This window comes from Nothoprocta perdicaria, unplaced genomic scaffold, assembly GCF_003342845.1.
Source record: "Nothoprocta perdicaria isolate Ctin4 unplaced genomic scaffold, notPer1 scaffold_105, whole genome shotgun sequence".
Classification (NCBI taxonomy): domain Eukaryota; kingdom Metazoa; phylum Chordata; class Aves; order Tinamiformes; family Tinamidae; genus Nothoprocta; species Nothoprocta perdicaria.
This window is the reverse complement of record NW_020454150.1, coordinates 63,357-87,547: the sequence shown is the minus strand read 5'-3', so window position 1 is coordinate 87,547 and position 24,191 is coordinate 63,357. Positions and strand designations below refer to the sequence as shown.

Sequence of the window (24,191 nt, the reverse complement as noted above, 5' to 3'; positions counted from 1 at the left end):
TGATTCTATGATTCTATGATCAAATCAATGACAATCTAGTAATTTATGGATAACTGTTACAAAAAAATAATCCTCAAATTAGTAGTGTCATAGATGTGCAGCTCAGTGAGCAAAGCAAGGATTGCACTATTCATTACTAGCAAGTAAAGCAAAAGCCCTAGTGAATAACTTCAGAAAGGAAATTATAGCCAAGCTCTGTGCTTGCAGGAGCACATTAAGAGTGCAATGTCCTAACAGTATAAATAACATTCACAAATGTGCAAAACATATAGGTTGAAGAAACATTCTCATAACATATGCACACATGGCTTTTATTGAAATGATATGGTCATGAGAATGCCGAGCTTGTTAACCTTTCACAACTTGGAAGCATCTCTTCCATATAAAAACCTGATTTACAGCTTGTTTAAACCACTGGAAGCTTCTCTACTGATTCTGTCAAGCATTAAGATCATTGTCCAAACAAAACAGAGTAGAAAGACACCACAGTATGTTCCGACATAACAATTTAATAATTAATAAAAATCAATTATTTATTTGTGTGACAAATTTCTCTCTTGCACACAAACCACCTTCCACGATTTAAAAGAACAAATCTAAATTGTACAGCTGTTATAGTAGAACTTATATGGTATTTTATACAAGTTTATATTTTGATTACACACTCAGTACTAATTTGGGATTTACCAAACTTACCTTCATGTTAAATTATTCAAAAAGAAGTTTTTAAAAAGTATTTTTTTGGAAAAAAAAAAGTTAAGAAAAACAGAAGGATGTGCAGACCTCCTAAGAACCTAGTGAAATATCATTTACAGTAAATCTATTTTTCCTTTTTCTCTTCCTGTTGATGGGCTACTATGTAACCAGTTATGTCAGCTCTGGAAAAGTAAATAATCAATTGCAATTATAAATTTCAATATGGAGATGATCCAAATCATATGTTTCCTGACAAGTAGACTGTAAACAAGAGATATTTCTTTCATAAAAATAGTTTCATCATTTGCAGACCATGTGGGATGCTAAAATGGAAATGCATTGTGTTACTCCTCACCGCACACAGAGTAGGCATATCACATTTTTTTGTAACCCTTTTATTTATGTGAGGCTTGCAAATGTTGCTGATCAGCAGCATTTTATATACATAAAACAGACACAGTGCAGGCAGAGGAAAAACCCACAATGATATGTTTGTGACTTGTGCTCTATTTTGTGGCTTTTTCTTAGACCAATACCACCTGGACTTCGAAAAAAAAATACACACACAAAAAAAAAAAAGTATAAAGAAAATCAAATAAGGCTGTATTCTGCTTTTCTGCTTGTTTCTCCTTTCTATTTTGTCCCATGTTTTCTTTCCTTTATGTCTTTGTTTTTGATTGGAATAACCGCAGGTCAAAACCATACTAAGGTGATCACTCTCAGCCAAAGACCTACGCAAGTACTAGCAAAAACAGACTGATCTGAAAAACACTGCAATGGATCAAGCTTGTTTAATATTGTTTAGTGTTGAATTCACTTTCCTAAAGTGATTAGAATGTCAGATCTTAGGATAACATGAAATTTTGATTGATGAATTTAAAGAATTGCAGATACTAGGGAAAGAAAAAGCATCAGGCAGTGTGCTAAGTAGTCCATCTCCAGACTTACTGATCATTACCTATTACTAATTATTTCTTACCTATACTTATCTAGACTTTAACAGAAAGTTGTCAAAACTGAAACRTTAATGTAAAGATGCAAAAGTGTCCCATCTACAGCTAAAAAAACTGATGTGCCTCTCACATCAGTGGGCTGAAAATAATGAGGAATATCGTTAATTATTGACCATCAGGCAAACTCTACAGAAACTAACATAACTGACTTTGAGTTGACTTTGGTTCAACATGAGACTACAGTTACTAAACTTCAGTTACTAAAATTCTCAAAATATTTCATTATTGCAATTAACACATCTTATTCCAGCTCATCTGACAGCAGAATCTGGATACTTCTATTTTCTATCTTTGTATAATATGAGTTAATAGAGCTGAGACAAAGAGAATAGATTTCATTTCAGGGCGAAGTTTCCTGCAGGAAACCTTAGCTTGTTAAGAAAGGAAAACATACAACTCTATTAAGTATTAAGGGCTCCATGAAGTCAAATATGTTAATTACTTTCTCATATCAAAAACTGACATAAGGCATTATCTCCTGTTCAAAGTTACCTCTGCGGACAACTGCAAGTTTGAGAAGTTAGTAATTTTGATAAAACTCTGTCTTATTCTTGATCAAGTCTCTCAGAGATCCACTGGAAAATTCTTTCTAKGTAGCAAAATCATTGACGAATAATAAAGCAAGCAAATGTTTCTTTAGAGTTTTTGCTAGCAGAGTAACTACTGTTACTAAAGTGAAGAAATAGATTTTTAATATTTCTTTCTCCAAATCACAACTTTCTCAGATTTTTGAAGAAGTAGGTTTCAGAAACATAGCTGTAAAACACCAAGCCCTATAAGTATTTAAAATTAAGCACAAAAAAAAATCAATGTGAGAAGATGAAAAAATGATAATGCATCACAGAGAATGTGTCACACCACCACAGTGATTTAAACCTAGATCTCCCAAGTTCTCTTCCTGTAATGTAAGGACAAGACTATCTAATTCCAACTATCTTATACTGTAATTCTGGTCTCCTAGTTGCTCTTAAAGCAAATTACTCATTCAATAGTCTATATGAAGAATATTTGGAAAAATTACAGAGTATACCCCAAGAAAAGAAATTTAATTTTAATCTGAATTTTTTTTCAATTGGCAATGCTCCTATCCTCTTCTTTATCTGTATATAGATAAAATACTGATATTAGCAAATATATTTACATAACACAATCATTTACCAGCGATAAATGGCGACAGAGAGATGAAAAAAATGGTGTACATCTCACAAGCACAAACATTAATATTGTCCAGAAACCCTCTAASTCCTCAAAACATCCAGTTCAGCTCTTGGCAGTATAATTAGCAGTAGTTACATAACCCCAGCTGATCAATTTTATGCATAACGTTATGCATAACGTTCTGAATGCAATGACAATAGTAGTTATATGAAAGAGATYGAGTCTATCTGAACATGAGGATGTGGTATCATTTCTGCTGTGAAAGTCTAAAATGCACTATTAAGACAGAGAACTGTCACTTGGAATATTATATTGCATTTTGCATTTAATGAGAAAAGCATAGAGAAGACAGTAAGAGTTTCTTTATAAATATTAAGGAAGTGACACAATGACAATTCCTTTAGAGCACAATAAAAGCATTTGTATTGTCTGTTCTCTAGCATTGACCAAGCTCAGCTCATTACCATCCAAGCAGAGAGCTTAGGCAGTAATGCCATTGAGAATAATTTCAGATGTTTTGAAGATCATGCAGCTGATATTTTGAAACACATTTCCTTTCAGAAACTGAAATTTTACCGAATAAAAAGGTCACGAGAGAAAACAGTAAATTAGTGAGTGATTTCCAATTATTTTATCTCCAGAACAGCACTTGAATATTGCAGTTCTGTTATTAAAATTAATAAGCTTTTCTCAAGTGGACTAATTCTTTGTTCAACATATTGAAGAGAAAACAAAAGAAAATAAGTCCAATTACACTGGGAAATATCAGTGATCCATTTCACTTCAACAATATCCTTGACTGGTAGTTGGAAAAAAAAAGTGTAGTGCAATGTATTTTAAGCATTTCCTCCTAATATCCTTTCAGTCTACTGACTGAAATAGTTGCTCATATGAATGTCTAGTTGCTCATATGAATGTCTAGTTTCATTATACTTTTAGATATTGGATATCAAAATCTGGCAGATAAGTATTTGGCTGGAAGTATTCATACATTCATAGTACATATGAAGCTTCTGAGATTTACAATGTTATAACTGAATTTCCTTAAATATTATTAATTATTATTAATCAATTATATTAATTAATTATTAATTATATTAATATTATTAATTATTATTAATCAATTATATTAATTAATTATTTTACTTTTTACTCAATTGCATTGCCTCCTTAAATCAAGGCTAACAGGTATTCTTAGTGGTATAAATCTAAAACCTGAGTCAACTATTTCCAGAGTTCTTTCTGTATGCAAGAATATTTTCAAAATTTATATTAAAAGAATATGTTATAAAACATCAAATATGTTAAGAAACCTCATATGTTAATTTCTGAGATGTGCTTTTTCATGTTATATGCTAAGGTACAATCTTATAGTAGGGTTTTTTTTCCTTTCAGTAATTAACTCTCAAGTTTATGAAACAGTGCAGTATTCCTAACCAAACATAATACAAAATAGGTAGTAAATGATAGGCTGAAAAACATTGTAGTCCTCAGGYCAAGCAAAATGTATTACTCTGTCTCACAAGCAATTACTCTTTATTTGTAATTAGTGCATGRTTTTCAGCCACACCAGTTTTTAATTGCTAGATTCTGTGATTAGAATGATTAAATRTATGCTGAACCTTTTACAGAATGTATTATCTTTGGAAACTGGATATGTTAATTTTTGGACTCAGGCTTGTGGAGGGAAACTGGCACAGTAGGAAATTTGTTAAGTATGAAGTATTCTGTTTATTATGCTGTGTCTTAACAGACCTCATCGTAATTTGAGACGCTGCTAGTGGTTTTTTTTCTGCATTTCAAGTTCTTATTCCTTTTAAAAAAATCAATGAGAAAAACCTACACTTGAGCATCAGGACAGGTTAGTGCTACCTACTCGACCAAAAACAGATGGAAAGTTACCTAGTGTGTCCTGTGAATACATGTAAACACCAGACTAGTGCAAATCTGTGTGCCTTTATTATACCCGTTAGTCCGGACTAGGAAGCAATGCAGTGGAAGATATTGGCATTGGCTACATGTTGTGATCAACAGCTGTCAAAAGAGCATGTACAACATTCCTTCTCTCAAAATAGCTTAAAGGAGAGCTGAGACTGCTCTAGGTCATTTTTAAGCTCTGGAGTGGTGCCTACTGATTTACCAAGACTGCAAACAGAAAACTGACTTGTTTTGTGAACTTGTGTTACACTCAAGGATCACATTTCGCAATACTAAACCATGTTGGACTCTATAGTTGTACATGGGGGTAAATTTGGYTATGTCTACCTTTTATTCTATTTACTTTGCAGTATTTTTCATATAGGCAGACCTATGGTATACATTTGCAAATCTAAACAATTCAAAAAATTGCACTACAGTTTAGGATTTCAACCTTGTGCTGAGACTATGCAAGCAATAAAGAGTCCCAGTACCTTTATTAATATAACATCAACAACATTCTGTGCTATAAAAACAATAGACTATTCACATATGTTTAAGGTGTGGAGACTTTTCCCCTAACACATCATGGTATTACTCAATCTTTCTGTCTTATAAGTGTTTACAAARCTATTTCTGTGTTCTTCCAAGTTATGCAACTTTTTTGAGCTGATTTTATTCAACTTTGTGCAAAAGAAAAGATTCCATATTAGATTACATCTCTAAAACCAAAAGGAAAATATTATACACAAAAATATAATATTTGAGGTTTCTTAGTTTGTTTTACCTTTACTATTGGGCAGAGAATTTACACAAATCATTTTGAAGTAAAGTAACACATAATGAGTTAAATCTGTGCAATGTCACTATTAGTAATGCTCACGACTTATGAAACACTTATGGCACATTGAATGACTTTCTAATCACTTTAGGAAAGAGAAGGAACAAACATTTATTTGAAACTTTTTACAACATAACAGCAAAACCAGTCTCATAAATTTTCCTGACAATCTTCTAACTTGTATGTAAGACTCAACCAACAATGTTTGCCTAAGGAATCTACGAAAGTCTGAGAGTATTTAAATTCTATGCTGCAATGAGAAGAATTGTAACTTCTTTTAGAGGAAGCACATACTTTTTTTTTCAAAAGAGTCCTCCTTAACAACTCCAGTCAATGCAGGACTGTGATAGGTGCTCTCCTGCTAAACATACTCTTGGTTCACAATCACCACTTAATAGATTATTGATAGCTTCCTCTTTTCAAAAAGTTTCTAGAGTGAAATTCTTTCTAATTTGTAGAAAGGACATAATTTCAGTTAAAGAAACAAACCTCTTCCTGTCACCAGAGGAGCTGGATTTTCATGCAAGAAACATGCCTCAATTATTGTGTTTTGCTTTAGATTTTACATACTCAGAATTATCAGTTCTTTGGTAATGATGGCACCCATTCTATTCATCTGGAYAATCCTTCCTTAGTAAAATAGCAGAAATCTTTTTAAACTTTTATTAGCAATCCTGTATTTTCCCAGYGTAGTGTCTGACTGTCCTTTCGAGTCGCATCTGAAGATGGCATGTGAAGTTACACATTTGTAGTTAGTGTATGCTTGCTCTATTCTGAAAAAATATCATATATATGATCACATATCTTCCTCTAAATCAAAATAACTGCTAATTTTRCTTTTTTTTTCTATATAGACAGAAATACACAGATGAAATTAACAAATTGCAGAATACTTCAAGCACCTTTGCATTCAATAGAAAATCAGGATGCTTTCTACCTTAGCGAAGAATCAAAGTGCCTCACAAAGCTACAGTTTAAAACTCAATTCATCAGCRAGTCCAATTCTTCACTTTAATAAAAATATTAGATTAACAGTTTATTACTTTATAAAATTGGAGGTATAGAAAGCAAGGAACTGAAAAAGGACAAAATAGGCATAAAAGTGGCCAGAACTTTGAGCTACATTTTCTGGAAAGATGTTCTATTTATGTTTTTTCAGTCATACTAACTACAAGTTCCAGGTCACCAATAGGTCTCTGATACAGTATCTTCTAAGTCCTACATCTGTATATTTTAYCACTTTTGAATTTCAATTTCTCACTGCAGTTTTACATTCAATATTAAAATAACTTGCATTAAGATATAATATATGTACAATTTCCCAAAAAATGATTGCTTTTGATTTTGGAAGGACAGAAGCTAAATGGAAGTTTCAGGTCTACTTCTGAGGTCAACAGCGAGTTCATAGAAAAGGTCGTTTCAGTCAYCTGGCTACATTACTGTGACAAATGTTTGAGACCCCTGAGAATGTCACATTACCATATTAGGTAAGAAGAGGGAAAGCAAAATGACCTTCAGAAARAATGTAGATCACTAGAAATATAGTTTTCCTTTGGGATATAAGTAGAAATGATTAATATTAAAGCAAGCATATGCTGACGAATCATAGGGAGTTTCCAAGTTTGTCTTCCCTAAAATAAAATTGATTTTTCTTTTCATAAAATGAATCARGATGCAGTCTAATTGCAGACACTAAGGGAAAAGTCCAGTCTTGTTTCCRAAATTAAAATGGACATTTTTTCACTATATATGGTAGTCGAAGACATTTTTGACATAAGCGAGTCTGTGGTTTTCTAGTCTTTGGGGACTCCAAAGGATCCCTCAGTTAGAGTTTTAGGACTCCCAGAACTGACTTCATGAGAAGTAAAGACTCATTGCCCTTGGCTGGTATGTGCACCTCCATGGGCATTGTCCTATCTTTCTTACCAGAAGACATTAGGCTTTTTTGCCTACATGCATGATGAACTTGAACTGGACAAAGGCCTACCTCATATTCCAGTGCCTTTTGCGCTCTAATAACACCCATGGGACTGGAAATTGAACCTCCTTTTATTTGAAATTAATGTCCTTAAAAAGTAATAAAGAAAGAAGCCCTGACTGCTGCAGTCAAGGCCTTGGTCCACGGAATTGGTACAGTTACCATATAAGTCTACAAATAACTGGTTTACAGTTTTGCCGTGTAAACCCAAAAGAGGTATTTAACTGAGGAGAAACAAATACATAAATTATGTTGTAGAAAGTTCAGGCTTCAGTTCAAACACATGGTCCTTATTTACTCACAGTCAGGAATCCACTAGTCATTTGATGCAAAAGATAGCAAGATTATCTTTTTTATTTTATTTATTTATTTTTTTATTCCTGGGCACTTTGCTGCCATATGGTATATATAAAAATTATATCTTTGTTTTAACAGCAGGGCTTTCCTGATTGATAAACATGTGGTTTGTCTAAAACAAAACACAAAGCASCAGAAAAATCTCCCAAGAAATGCACAGTGCTTTGAACTATCCTTTAACGGGCAAGCATTTGCCAAATAAAAATAACAACATAGTTTTCATAGATTCTGGCTCACTGCCCGATTTATAGCAGAGAACGTTTGTGTGCACTGCATTTGTGTGCAAGTGYGCACTGCATTTTTTTTTTGTCTTATGAAAGCTGCTAATGTGTTCCTATCTGTTTTAATTTAAACTATGCTTTTTACTCAGCTGTCTGACAAAGCAAATTGTGTATTAATACTTTCTAATGAGACAAGACATTACCTTTATGAAAGACCTCATAGAGAAGAGGTTGGCTAACATTGTTGAAAGGCCCGGTGCCAGGCAGCTCTGAGCTATGAAACCCAGCTTGAGCTCAGCAAGACAAATTGCATCATCTCCTTCTTTCCAATTCCAGCTTGGAATATTTAGCAGATGGGCCTGAAAACAAAAGAAAACAAAATTAAACAAATAAAGTGAAGACTCACAGGTACTTTTGTAAATAGATACGATACACAATATTCAAGAAATAGCAGCAAATATTTTTGACATTTAATTATTTCAAGTAGGCAAAAGCACTCCAAATATTTAAGAATAAAAGYCTGTGTGAAAAACTGTTTCACTTTTACCTATTGTGGATGAAATCTCACACTTCTCATGCCATATTCCAGCTGCATAGTGCTGTCTGTGACACTCAGCTAGGCCCATCATCAGAGCTGAATGAACCCCCAGAATGTTACACAGTTATTCTTCTTTTCACATATCCCTTTTAAAGCAGGTCAAGCTACTCTGTCAGATAACACACATGTATAATGTATAGTTATCTAATAGATTACAATTTATGTGAGGTTGCAGCCTTCACATGTGACACTGCCATATATTAAGGCATATAACATCTTAACATGTCTTTTTTTTCCCCAGATAACATATAAAGCACAGAAACACGTTGCTTTTATTCTGTAAAAATATAAGCTACTCCATTCACATACAGTAAGAGCAACTATAATYGTACACACACAATGTACACAAGCAATTGTAATTGCTCCTCTAAACAGAGGTTACAGGTGCAAGAAGTTAAAAGCTTCTGAAGCCAGATTATCACACCTCATTTAATGGAGGTCTACTCAGCCAAACTTTTGCTCTAACACTGAGCAGTAGTATTGCTTCTAAAAGTATCAACAAGTAGATCGTATATGATTTTATATATCCTTTTGAGCCCTGATAATCAACAGTTTATGGACTTCCTCATCCAAAAGATTGGGTTTAATGGTCTCAAAATTAACAGTCACAAATTTGCATTTTTCCCTAATTGGATTCATAATTTTTTACCCCCATAATATTTTGCAGTAAGAAATTCCACAACTGAAATTCACTTTAAGTTAAAACAAAACAAAACCCTCAAATTATTTTGGACTTAATATCCAGTAAGTTCAGATCTACACTTTCATCCATTTCAGTCAGTCACCATTAAGCAAATATGCTATGTATTTTATCAAGTATCCTCATTAAAAATGACTTCAGATGACTTGCCTAAGACACCACAAATTCATTTTGGATAGTTCTAATCAACTAAGTTCAGCAAAATCTACAGTAGTCAAGTGGTTAAAAGCTTAGCTGGAATCAATGGAAACTGTGGACAGCCTGAAGCTTTGAGAATTAAATCCTAGATGTTTAATAAATGCCACAAAATTTTGRTAAAGTCCCTTGCATATATAACACAACTGAATTTACTTATAATTGGATTACATGACAAGACTTATAAGGATGTAACTGTTTGGAAAAAGAATAAAAAAGAAGATTYCAATTAAGGAATCCAGAAAAAAATGTGCATCAGTGGATACAATGCAGAAAAAAAGTCTGAAGAGAGATCCTAACAGTCTTAATATTACCTTATTGTGATACTGCAACATCTGAGTGATAATTCTTATCTTCGGATGGTAATTCTTTATGGAAATGACTCTAGAAATAAAAATAAATAAATATGAATATATCAGCTAGAGGAATATTTGGATATTGTATCATTATATCTCTACTTCACTGTATTGTCTTCTCAAGCACTCTTTTATTCATCTGTCTGTGAAACTGTAGACAAATGCAAATTTTACATATAGTCAAATTAAGTTTCACTAGATAACATCAACTTTTAGGAATTACTTAGTTGAATTAATTAATCCTCTCTCCACAAATTCTTCTGAAGTTCTGTTCAGATACCCTTGCTCTTTTTATTAAGCAAGTAAGGCTGATCAGACTGCTCAACAGTTGTGACACTGTTTGCTGTGGTGTCCCTTAAAAAGTATGTTGCAGGCTACTGGCGTGTCTTGCGTTTCCAAGAATATCAAAAGTTAGATCATGAAAATGATATAGAAAACTGTATATAATAATTTGCTATCTTTTGGAAGGAGAAAACATACAGCACCTCTTGCTAGTAATTTTCCATTTCTTACTGAATTATTCAATAAAATATTTAATTTTGGTTAATCAAATTAATTTGAATGTGAGTTCRTATTTAAACACACTTAACACATTAAGCATATTGACCCTATAAAGAACACAGTAACCTGCAACTTTGAACATTTTTAATGTATTTATGCAATTAAAGTCAAAATAAAGTTTTTTACATTGAATCGCAGAAATGTATTTGGAAAATGAATTAGACACGTTTAAGTCTTGCACTTTCCACAGGCCACCACAGCTCTTGCACACACTGAAATTTTCCTACAGAAAAGATTYTACTTTTTTATTTTGCTTGTACCTTCAATTCACAGAAGGCAAACAGGCAAATCTGAGAGGCCAATAAAATTGGTTCACAACATTTGGCCAATAGAGTGTTGGTGAATTTTTAACAGATCTTTGATATTTTAAATTTTCAAAAGGGCAGATTGATCTCTTTAAAACTAAGGTTGTATGAACAGAACACACACACAAAAGCACAGAACAACTCAGCTTCACTGTACGTCCGTACTCTACCTGTCACCTACCAACTTACCCTTTAGTCTCCTTCCTTTGAAGAAGTTAAGGATGAAAACAACAAAAAGATCTTCTGCTTCTCAATGTGTTATGTGGCTAATTAACATAACTAATTTTTGGTCATCAGTGTAAAGAAGAAATATGGATCTAGGAGACCAAAGGATCTTTACATCATGCCTCACATGCAGATAATGAGCATCTGCCTTACCTTCCCTTAAGCAGAGAAATTATTGGCAGGAGCAGMGTTACTGAAGAGCTTCAAGTTATGAGGTGATTAAGGGGAATTCAGTTCCATTATTAGAAGCAGCCAAACACAATACTGTTGCTGCAACAAAGCACTTCTTTTCCCCTTTTTGCTACCGGGATGGTGTCCAGTTATGCACAATTCAATTCCAGGGCTGACAGAATGATTGAGAGCACCAAAGTCTATGTTTCACATGGCTATGTTAAGCTTTTCCTGATGTCTTAAATCTTAAAAATAAACTATTGACTAAACCAACACAGTGAGCAACCTAGATCCAAAGGATTGTGCCTATCTGTGGACTTAGAGAATACTAAAAATTATTACATGATAGGAATTCAACACTAGGCACATGGCAAATAAATGCAGCAGGATTCTGCTCTGAGTGCTGTTGGGCAACTAGTGTTGTTAACTTAGACTATCGGTTGTTCTAACAAAGAAACAGGAAAAGCTCATGCCTTTTTTGAAATGATTAATTTTTAGAAGGCATATCCTACTCAGTATAAATGGAGTTCTAAAGGCTGTTTCTGAAAAAAAAGATGAAAGGAAATCTCTTGCTTACCAGACAGAAATACACATATTCTTGTAGTTTATACTACTAAAGTGCAATTTTTGGAAGAATAATTGATATATCTGATGAAGGAAGGATACTGCAAGTGAGAAAGAAAGCCTATATACTAGGCCAAACTGAAATGCATTAATTTCAAAGTTCATTTTCGGACCACTCCTTCCTCATTGCATCATTTTCTCTTCTGATACTTTTTCAAAGGCAGTTACATAAAAATAGTTTAGCCAGGAATTCAAGGAATCCTTATCCATGAGCTTTTGAGATAGACTTGTAACAACTCTCCTTCTTCAGAATCATGGCAATAATCAAGTGCATCAGGCGATCAAATACCAGGTGGCTTATCTAGACACCAGAAGCTAGCTAATTCTGAATTAAGGATACAAAACTTGCTCAAAACTAATGACTTTACCTCATAATGTTGGAGGCATCTTCAGCATCTGGGTCAGCGCAGTATTTATTGGCAAGGATTAGGCACGCATCTGCTGACTCTATCTGAGACACCAAAGAAAAAGCAAACATAAATAGCAATCTTTGTTTCCATATCTTCTTTCGTCAGGAATCTATAAGGCAATACAATACTTCCATTATGAATGTGACTGTCAGTCTGCAATATTGCTGAGCAGTAATGTTACAAGACCTTATAGATAATACGGGTAATGATGAAAGTTCTCATATAGACATAACAATTTCTTAGATCTTGCTCACACCAGGTTGGCAATTCAGTCAYTAACTGCTTTACAGCAGCTGAGGCATGGAAGAGTTAATGAACATAACTTTTGTAATTGGATACTGAAATTTAGACCTCTGAATCACCAGGAAGTTGCAGTTATCTCAGTACATGCTTTCACAAGTCCTGCAGTTTTATTTGTGAATTCAAGTACTAACAAACTAGACTCTAAAAGAGATGGTTGCCCAGATGATTGAGAATCTGACCACTAGGTTTTAGAAAGCATGAGAAGGAGAGCTAATCTGTGTAGAGACTTCCAATGCACAATCCTTAGACCTGSTAAACACAAAGCAGATGACAAAAGTATTTTTTAGTGCATGCAACCAAATACCAGCACAAAGAAACATGGAAGAGAAGAACACAAAACAGCAACATGAAATTTTATGGTCATAACAAGAACATTTTGTTCTGCAGAACTAAAAGCGTGTATGCTGTGCTACAAAAGGTTAAGCAAATTCTGCATCCAGAAGGGGCAGACAAACAGGAATTCAACTCCAGGAAGTGCTAAGACGAAAATCTAACACAAAATCTCCTTGGCTTAAGTGGTTAGCTTACGCTTCACTAAAAGGGGGTGAGTAGGTAATTCTGCATATATGATAGCTTGCCATCTCTTCTTCTTTTATTTCCTTTATTTCCATGCTTTTGAAGAGTACAAAATCATTTACCATAGAAGATTCTAGGCAATAAAGCCACCTCATTCTACCTACTAAATATTTCAAATTACATTTTATCTTTTCAGAATTCTAGACAAGAGCAAAAGGGTATGACAGATAAAAAATATTTTCAAATCATTCTCATGAAGGTAAGAAAACAGCATTTTAAGCAAGTAGGACAATGTTCTATTATATCAAACATTAATGTTAGATAGACTCTTGAATTAACCTCACTGAAAAATTCATAAAGACTTCAGTAGAGTGGCATATAATGTATTCTGTGTTGTAATGTTACAGTAACTTTGAAAGTCTAAAAATATAAAGTAAACAAGTCTTACAAGGACAGTAGCGTGTAAGTAACATACTTTATTAGGCCAGTTAACAGAAATGGAAGAACAGTATTTTTGAATCTCCTGAAGAAAAGGTTTCTGTTTTTCTTTTCTTTTTTCTAAATACAACAAGTATTTTGAGAAAGACAATTAGCAGAAGACAATAAAGCTATTACCTTTACTCTTGCCAGGTCATGGGGATTAAGGACTGAACCCTGATAAAATTCCACCTGAGTGAAGTGTCGTTTAAAAAGAGCTTCCAGCTCAAGGTTAGGAGAGATACTGAATTGGGAGAGAAAGAAAACAAAAATCAGTTTCCAGCCAACTATCCTATTTCTCTAATTTACTTATGAACTATTTACATATTTAAGGTATTCAGATTTCTGCTTATGCTTCTTCCATGTTGTGGAAACAGCATGTAGTACCCAAAAAGCAAATACTACACTGCTTTCACTTCCTTATTTCTATCTACAGCATGTCTAGCCCATTTAATCATGCTGTTCTGCACAAGCATCATTTGCTACCAAGAACAGGTATGAGTCCAGAAAAAAAAAAGTGTAATCATTTGAAAACAACATCCTTGCATGGCATTCTGTACAGAAAACAACAGTCCCGTGTACTCAGTCACCCCCTGCACACACTCACCACTCACAAACAGTTGGTTGCATCAAACAAAAAAGATCAATGCCAAATCACTAAAATAGTCTAATACCCTAAAAGAACCCCATAATGAACTAGCACGGCTTTCAGCCCTCCTTAAATGCATGCTGCTCCAGATCAGAAAAGACCCTTAATGCTGCATCTTTTTCAAGCACATGGCTACTTATAACAGCTTCTCTTATACACGTGTCAATCTGATGCTGAATCACATGTAAGAAACTGCAACCAACAGCAATGACTTTCAGGAATAATGGTCACTGATTTGTAAAGCTGTTACAGGAAACAACTTGTTTTTCAAATCAAGTATCAGCTTGTTAACAAAAGTAATTGCATATATTAATCTAATAGCCGGTTAGATGCTGAAAGATCCTCTATCTTCAAAATAATAATAATAATAATAATAATAATAATAATAATAAAGCTTCAAAGGATTTTAGTAATGTATTAAAAAAACAAATCTTGAAAGATTACTCACTTATGCAGAAAGACGATTTCTACGTTGACATCATCCCTATCCTTGTGCAGGAAGTCCTTCAGGAAGTTGGACACACTTTCCAGTGTTATGTGACCACAGACAACTATGTGCCTGTTACAGAAAAATCATAGTTAATCTTGCAAGAGCAAAACAAGTTAGAAAGCAAAGACAGAATAGCAATTTATTGTCCAAAAAGAGTATTAGTCTCTTGATGTTTCTCTAGTACCTATTTCATGAAGTCAGAAAAGGGATGCATCAATTTCAAAAGGTGCTTTGCAACTGAAAATACATATACCTTCTCACTTGAAACAACTATTATAAATAAACCATTTGGCCTAGTATTATATTTAACAGTAAGTGGCATCATTTATATATAAACTTATATGGGGTATTAATCAGTCCATTTCAAAATCATATTTCTCTATTTTATACATCTTTCTCCACATCTCTACCTCATCTACTGAGATTTACTGTCTACATTTTTGTTTATGACATGCTGCTTATCACATAATACAACAGCAAATCCCCCAGAAATTATTYCACAGTTTCCCACAGTTGAAAGCAGACAGTTATGCCAGTGAAGACAGCACATTTGCTGCTTTATAGGAGAAAGAGAAATCTGTTTTTCCTTCCATACCAACTATGGTGAGCATCCTTTACAATAAGAAGTCATTATTTAATGCCCCAATGCAATGGATTGCCTACAGAATCTAAGTATGGTGATACAGAGAGTGGCATTGCAAAGGTTCCTTCTGCTCCACATCTTTCTATTAATCATCTAGAGAAGAATTCAACCATTTAACACAGAAGTGGAATATATATCTACATACACCTTTTGAATTCCACAATTTTAGTTTTTTAAGAGGCTGAAAAAAAGACCTGGGAAATTGCACTCTTCCTGACTTAAAGCCTCACGTACTATTGTAAAGCCAAGTCCAATAGTTTGTTATCAAATCTGCTACCCTGTCTCAAAATTTTCTTCATGAAATAAACTCTKAAACAGTTCCCATTGCAGTCATCAGTTTATGACAGATTTTGATGTGATTATGATGATATGCCTATAGTTAACATTGCCAATTAACATACCACTCACAGCTCTCAGGAGTAGGGATAAAATGGTATAGATGCAACTCCTGAKGTAACAGCAAATCAACTTCAATGAAGATACAATGCACAAACACTACCAAGAAACAACTTGGCAACCTATTCAGCACTTGAGTAGCCAAATAGGAAGCAAACCAATTTCAAGGGTAAAAATTAGACTGTCCAAGTCTCACCTACTTCATAATTGTTCTGAGGACAATCCAGTACTGCAGAAACCTCAATGGCTGGAAGCAACAAATAAGAGGTGGCAGCAATAATTGCTTATGTAAGGTTCCATTAGGGGCTATTATAGGAGCCTGTTCTTGCTTCATAATTTGGTGCTTGACTAAGTATGCGAGAAAAATGCAGAGAATGCATTGGTAAAGGCGTAATGGTGCAATACAAAGAATAAATCAATAATATGCATCATGCAGTTAATATCACCACCAGGTACAGTTATTTTTTGCTGTGGTTTACATGGTCACTAGGAAAGCAAAACACAATGAAATCTGACACTAATCTAGCACACCTTACAATACTCCTACTATTTCCACTTGTATAAATAGTACAGTGTTTTCAAGCTGCATATAGGAATATGATCATCTTGAATCCTACTTTTGTGTTACCACTCATTCTTGGTGGCAGCACCAAAGCCCTTGACGCATGGTTTCAGAAGTAGTACCAACCAAAAACTTCAACATGATTTTCCTTTGCTTTTCAAATGTTTCTAAAAGGTTCTGATCATGCTGTGTTTAACTCAGAATTCAATACTGTGAACTTCTGTTGCTAAAACAGCTCTGCTTTGGCTTCAACAGGTTTTTGCCAAATTTTAATTTGGTGCAGTAAGTGTACAAATCACTGAGTTTTCAGACTGTTAAGTATTCAAAACAAAAAATCTCTAGCTTAAAGTATTCGTCTTCTAGGAGGTGATGAATGCAATATTAAAAAATAAGACATAGCATATATTAGTTTGCCCCTTTTTCTTGCAAAAGATCCTTAAACGCTTTCCTGTGAGACCTTTATAACTTGGCAGAATTTGCTACTTGGCAGAGTAGCAGCCTCTGGCTTAGATAAAAGTATGTCCCTGTGGTGTTCAGTACTTTTCCTGCGTGTAAACTCAACAAGCGCTGAGAATTGCAAACGTCTCAAAAGTTATAAATAACAGCCCAAAAATATTTGATTCTGTTCCCCATAATGTTCATTCAGGTTCTGTAAAAGGACTGATTTAAAATTATAGAGATTAGATTCTTCAATTGGGCCCGCTCATTCATGACTAGGTATTGAACTTCGTATCTTAGATTATTATTTTTAGTAATGGAAATCTTTCTGCTTATAAACAAACATTTTTCACAGTTATTTGTTGCTGTATTTAGTAGGATCTTTTCTTGAATGCCTCTGTGGTACACTGTATTCCTATGCAGGAAAGTTACACACATGCAGAAAACTTAGATCCATCCTCAGAATTTTTAATTCACTAGTTTTTTTTTCCAGTCACTAGCAGGAATCCAAATTTTAGAAAAGATACGTGGAAAAAAACAGCAAGCCAAAGAGAGGTTGCAACCTACACCCAAGTTATTCTATTAAAGTAGAAATTTACTTGGATCATAGTATTACAGGAAAATTCACGATGGAACTGACCTCTGAAGGTCACCAAGTCCAAACACCTCACACTCAAAGCATATTTATTTGGTACAATTATTCAACCCTGCTACCACTCTCTCTCAATAGGGCTTCATACCAAAGTGCTCTAGTGAAAAAAAAAGAAAAATATTTGGCTGTCAAGTACGCTCACRTTTGAGAGTAAGGACTAATTCCTCTAAAAGTGTCAGAAAGCATCTGCATCGTGTTTTCATTTTAGCACTCTGAAATCAGACTGGGCATTATCTATCTTCATGGCGTTGCTATTCATATGTATTTCAGAACARTGATTGTGACAAAAACCTCCTGGTTTTCAACCAATATTTTCCGATGAGAAATTCCCATTAATTTCTGGTTGAGATCTCCCACAAAAATCTCCTTTTAATGTAAATTATATTTTTTCTTAGAAGTGGGAGAAACTGAAAACAGATTTCCTACTTGTCTGGAAAGAGTTATTAGATACATTATCTTAGAAAAAGTGGAGAGCTTATATTGCTCCAATCTGTCCTGTATATGATCTTAAGATTTATAACTTCCTCTGTTTGTGCCAATAATCATTCCCTTCCCATGCACCACCCATTTTTCCACGCACTAGGAGTTTAAAGTAAAGCCAACATATTGGATATCTTCYGCTTTTAGCTATGGCTAGCTCATAGTAAAATACTGTATTAATAATTTTGGGTCAATAGAAATGTCTAACCTCAGCACTAAGCTTTTGTTTAGACAAACTTCAGAAGTAATATAATATCAGCCCAAACTTGTTTCCTATTCCAAATTTTTAATTAAAAATAAATAAATAAAGGAAATTTTGGCCATTCCCTTACAATACTGAATATCAGGGARGTAGACAGTTTTATTGCTGACAAACATTAAGGATAACAAAGTTCCAGTAAAGTTATAGCTCTCATTGGTACTGCATCAGTGGTGAAATTGGTTTAATATACCACTGCCAAAAGCTATATTACACAAGACTGTGGCCCTGCAAAAAGAAACCTTTTACAGAGAAACCAAGTTTATGTGGAGTCATATTCTATCAAACAATATAGACAAACTGATCCAGGCTCTCTCACATCCACTTATCAATCTCCAAATTATAGGGACAACGTACAGAAAATYAGCACAGTTAACTGTTATATGAAGAAATATTTCTACACTGGTGAAATTCTCTGCAATACCACAAAATTTTTTCACTCACATATCAAGTGATACATCTAAAAAGGCACTGGTTCTTTATTAAGTAAGCAAAAATCTTGATAATAAGTCCCCCTAGCCACTATAAATACAAATAATTTCAGGAAGGAAAATTAAAAAAAAAAAAAAAAAAAAAAAAGAATAAGCAAAAACTAATTCAGCTAGAATTCTGACATGAGATAATTGAGAACACATTCTTCATCCATGTAAATTGTACAGTAACTGAAAACAGATCATTACGAACAAGATTATTCAAAAAAGATCTTTACAGCACTCTTCCTCCAGAGGACACAATACCAAAGGCAAATCTTTTGCCTGTTTATTTTAAAAGAAATTATAGCCATTTTGTTGGAACAAGTATAAAGAACTTGAAAAAAAAATCTTACTAGTCTGTCATAATAAATCAAAGGTAATAAATAGAAAATTCTGTTCAGCATTCAGCAGGATACATGGTATTCACTTGTCAAGTAACTAAATGAAGYGTGGCATATATTGGTCTAGATGTCTCTATAAGACTAATATTTATGCCAAATACATATGCTCAAATCTCTTTACTGTCTTTCTGCTCGGTATTCTGAACATGCCTTCATCATAGGTTCTTGTTTTTCACTTTCTTCTCAAAACACTTGAACCCAAAAATGGGCTTCTACTACGTATTTGGCCAATACATATAGAGACCTTCAAATAACTATGACATATGTAATATTTTAACCAGCCATGCACTGCATATATGTCAACAGCAAAGATTCCTTTAAGAACTAGTTAACTAGAATGCTATTTATAATACATAACACAATAAGCTACTTACACCCTAGCCATTAGGACACCTTTGACTGTTTTTTTTGTTTTGTTTGTTTGTTTTTAAGTAATTTTAGCAGATGTAAGACAAACATTTTACTTACAAACTTGCTTTTTTACATTAGTTACTAGTACCTGTGAGCAACAGACATAAAATGCTGGGAAATGAAAATACGACATTGGAAAAAAAATATCTGTAAAGTCTTTTTAAAGGATAACTGAAAGAAAGGCAATCAAGAAAACACCTTGTCTGAGCCTCTCTCTACCCTGGTTCTTGCTAGTCTAGCCAAATGTCCTTGGCATTGCTGCATCATTTCATCATTTATATGAACAGGTAATGGCTACAATGAGCATTTATCCTGTTTTAGCAGAAAAGACCTATGAGAATGGAGAATGCCTGTGGCAATAGTACCCCCAATCTTTTTTCTTCCTGTATTAAGTGTCTCATCACAATATCGTCCAGGTTGAGCCTTCCTTTTGACAAGGATATGATAGAAAAGCTAAGCCTTTGGATTTTAAATTATTTCAAAGTATTTTCTTGTCCATGTTTATTAATACCCAGAGCTGATTACAACTCAGAGAATTTAATGGCAACTTTTCTTCATAAGTGGTCTCACAGAGAGCTATTGCAACCAGACAGAATCTTTTTTTTTTTTCCTTTAAATACCGAAGAATTATTTTTTGATGATCCTCAGATATGTTATGCTCACCTAAGTGAGACTCTTACCAGGGAACAGGCTGACTGGAATGCCTTTCAGCGACTGTAATCTTGGATGAATGGCAAGTTTAAATTGCAAACGTTTGCTTGCATCTAGGTCTGTTTGCAGCAGTATGCTACCATAAATGATTCAATGTGAGTTTTATTTATTTCAKCTTCCTTGTTTAGTTATGACTAAATGAGTTTATCTTACACTCTTATGATCTAAGGAATTGTACATTGATTATATTTAAAGTAAATTAAATAAAATTTAATATCCCTAGTATGATGAATACCTTTGTAACTGCAAAAAGAAAAGGAATGTACAATGATTTGTTTCCCCTATGGTCTTCTACGCATAAGAGTTCTACTGTAGCTTAAAAGGATGAATACTCATCCTTTCATTCACATGATAGTAGTAATGTAGTATTATCTCCACCTAGACTGTTTTGGCTTTCACATAATACACTGCAAATTTAGATAAAATGCAACTATACAACATGAAGTTCACTATTTATCATAAATAGAAGTAGAAACAGATAAATGCTAAGATACATACAATGAAAGCAYGCTAGAAGGCTGTAGGATAAAAGGAGTAAACCACACAACTAATACTTGCAACTCCATTTCAAGCAGACTTCAGTCTATTGCAAAAAATCCCTTCAAATCAGATTTTCAACTACCTAGTCAGCAAACATCACATACAGAAAACACTCTTCTATTACTTTTGCAATCATCATCCAAAAATACAAAAAAAAAAAAAAAAGTCTAACTTGCTTACTATGTCCTCACCATTATTCATGTTCAATATTACCTTACACATTTTTTTAAAATCTTCATCAGTCAAAAGACAATTAAGTGCTTTGYAAAAGTTGCAAGGGTTACCAATGGTTTTCAGATTTTCAAGTATTTTATTCATGGGGAGAGCTCATGCATTTCCTACCACTAAAATAACATACCCATCATCACCACTTTTTTGCAGAAAAGCCCGAGTGAAAAAGGAAAGCTGTAATTCACTATAACTTGCTCTTTAATTCAGCACTTCTRCCATCTCACATTGCACTTCCTGGGATGTCCACACTGAAAATCATAGACTGTGTATTTTGTGGAACACTGTAAGTCACTACGATCAGCACATTTCATAGAACAAGTTTAGTCTTTCTTGGGATGAATTCTGGATAGAAACAATACTTATTTTGATGTCAAAAACTGAAGCAGAGGGAAAAGTATAAGTTTTTATACTTTCAACGAGGAGTATAAAATTAGTAACTAGGAGTATAAAATTAGTGCTGTCCTAGGAATTTAACCTGATTTGAGACCTAGAAAACACTCTTTTACAGTCTTAATAGTTAGATATCACTTCCCACATTTTCTTTCTTGCTTTCATAAAAATGGATAAATTTTAATAAGTAAAATTAAGAAAAAAACTCAGTCCTATTAGTTCTATCTGTCAGTTTATTTAACACTTGTCAGATTTTCTTTATCACTTCATCTGAAACAGAGGGATTAGAAGAATGGCTAGCAGATGGAAAATAGAGACACCCCTTAGGATCATAATGCAATCCATGTCACATTCTCTTATTACATTCTCATCCCACTGGAAAATAATATTTTACATATTGTATCAAATTATTTAATATAATAATTTAATGTCACTTTCTTTGGAGCTATAATTCTCATTACTGGAGCAGATGGACCTTTGCCAAAGTATTTGGGTCAGCCTTATAAAAATTGTTCTAATTTCTAATCAATTTCAAATGTTTAATGAGTCCAAGATGGCCTGTCAACTTAAATTATCTGTTTGTCTTTCTGTTTACCATATCTATCTGTCCACAGCTTTTATTTTTCTCTGTGAAGTTTAGTTATTGAATCCCATGTTTCCTTCTGGAAGGAATCTCTAGCAGATGCCTCTTCCCGTTGATATGTTGATGATTTGCTAATTTATGGCTTGTAAATTTAAGAAATCTGAAGAAATCTCTGGGAAGCAGAGCAGATGATGACAGGAGAGAAATGAGAGGTTTTAATAGCTCATGCAGTAARGAGCTATGGCAGGACAAGAGTAAAAATATTAATTTTATGTCTTAACTACAGTACTGCCTTGGGATGATTAAACTTGTTTTTGTTTTGAAAAAATAACAAAGTTTAGCAGAAGAAAATACTACTGGGGCAAGATAAGCAGTTCATATAAACATATATAGATAGACATTAGATATAGGTAGATGAATCTATCTGGTCCCCCTTTTGGTAAATGTGTTCATCCATTTACAATATTTTTTTTTCATCTCCGTTCTAGAACTCTTGTCCAGACAAAATTAAAATAAGCTACTGTCTCCGGAAATTACTTCACAGAATTAAAAGCCACAAGGTGACATAAACATACGCAATATGCATGCAAAAAGAAAATAACTGAATAAGAAAATATTGATCCTCAAATAAATATGTGAAGTAGAATAAAAGCCTAATTATTCATTAGCAAATCTGAATCTTTAACCGTATCTGAGATCATAACATTCTACATTTTTAAGCTAAAGATAAAATAACTCTTGATCTTTTGGCTTAAAAATAAATAAATAAATAAATAAATTATAGCTCTTACTCTTATTTTGGCTTGGATCACAAAGAGAATGTAATAACAGAATTTTACCTAATGAAAACAAGGATTTATTGAAGAATACTCTCATCTTGCAATACTTAAAGCCTAGATTTCATAATTAAGAGGCCAATTGGAACACTTCAGAAAAGTGTTCTTCACTTCTTCTAAGCCCAAAGCACTAATTGCTTCTGCTTCTTCTGAACTTGTAGAAGTATGCACAAACCAACCTGGAAGTTTACTGCTCACATTTCAGAAGTAGTCAATCAATACAATGAAGTTGGTGCTGGCACAGCAGACACTTTCTCATCTTTCTTAGTATTTACTTTAAGATGATCCCCTGAGGATTAATTCCYGAGCATTACAGAAAGGTTATAGAGAGATTCTAACAGAGCCTACTTCAAGGTCTTGTACTGAGAAAAGCTAAATGCAGTTGATGACCTCAGAATTACTCAGATGATGATAGATGGCCAAGAGGAAATGACATAAATACTGAAAATATATACCATGTGAATTTGCATCTGATACAAGCAAAGGTTAAAAAATAAAAAGCAAAAAAACCCAACCCCCCAACTGTTTTCCCATGTTTCCAATAGATACTGTTCCCCTCCCTCCCYTTATCTATAGGCCTATTATTATTGTAATTGACAACTGATTTATTTATCCTTCACCATCTACTACACATTACACCCAGCTTTTTTTCTCCATTTGTTTACAGTATTTTGACACTACCAACTACTTTATTCCTGATGATGCTAAAGTCACTAATTTACTTTCAGGTTTACTAATGTTAATTTACTAGCRTTTACTAATTTAATGTTTACTTTTATTTCTGCAACCTCTGCAATTATCAATAATTTGAGGTGTAATTSCAGTGTGATATTTAATAGAATACATTATTTATTTTTATATATATAACATTTTTATATTTATAACATTCTGTATATAGAAATCKGACCATGAAATTACCTGAAGACAATTACTTTCAAGTATATGTTCCCATTATTTATTTCTTAGAGATCCAGTATGTTTCACATTTAGAGAGATAAATCCTAAAGAATATTGCAGGTATTTTTCATTACAATGATATAATGTTGCACCATGAAGCAATTCATAATAGTTAATTTTCATTTCTCATCTTCAGAAAGGATACACAGAACTCAAGTCTTACAAAACCTCTGCCAAGTGGTTATTCCTCTATTAATAATAAAAATATGCCAACTGATCCCCAGAGAAAATGAGTCATCATATTGTTACTCAATGCCAGAAAAACAAATCATTTTTGGCAAAACATAGGAGTAAGGTACTGCAATTGCCCATACACTGCATAATTTCCTTTTATTTAATAGACCTGTGTACTACTATAGGATCAGAACTCAGAACATGGAGGGACTTTTACAAGAATCAGTAGAACACTAGCTAACAAACGGAAGTAGAGAATATTTTATGTAATATCTATTTTGCAAGAAGATTTT

At 33.6% G+C, this 24,191-nt stretch overlaps 1 protein-coding gene across 1 annotated transcript in view; it reads right to left on the bottom strand.

The window, feature by feature from the left end:
- Positions 1-24,191, bottom strand: part of KCNMA1 (potassium calcium-activated channel subfamily M alpha 1) — a 202,435-nt gene that overhangs the window by 117,154 nt on the left and 61,090 nt on the right. The window contains exons 8-12 of the mRNA XM_026044145.1: positions 14,720-14,830; positions 13,761-13,866; positions 12,285-12,367; positions 9,989-10,058; positions 8,385-8,540 (exon numbers count right to left, since the gene is read on the bottom strand). Of these exons, the coding sequence (XP_025899930.1) occupies positions 8,385-8,540; positions 9,989-10,058; positions 12,285-12,367; positions 13,761-13,866; positions 14,720-14,830 (526 nt within the window). The remainder of the gene's footprint in view (positions 1-8,384; positions 8,541-9,988; positions 10,059-12,284; positions 12,368-13,760; positions 13,867-14,719; positions 14,831-24,191) is intronic.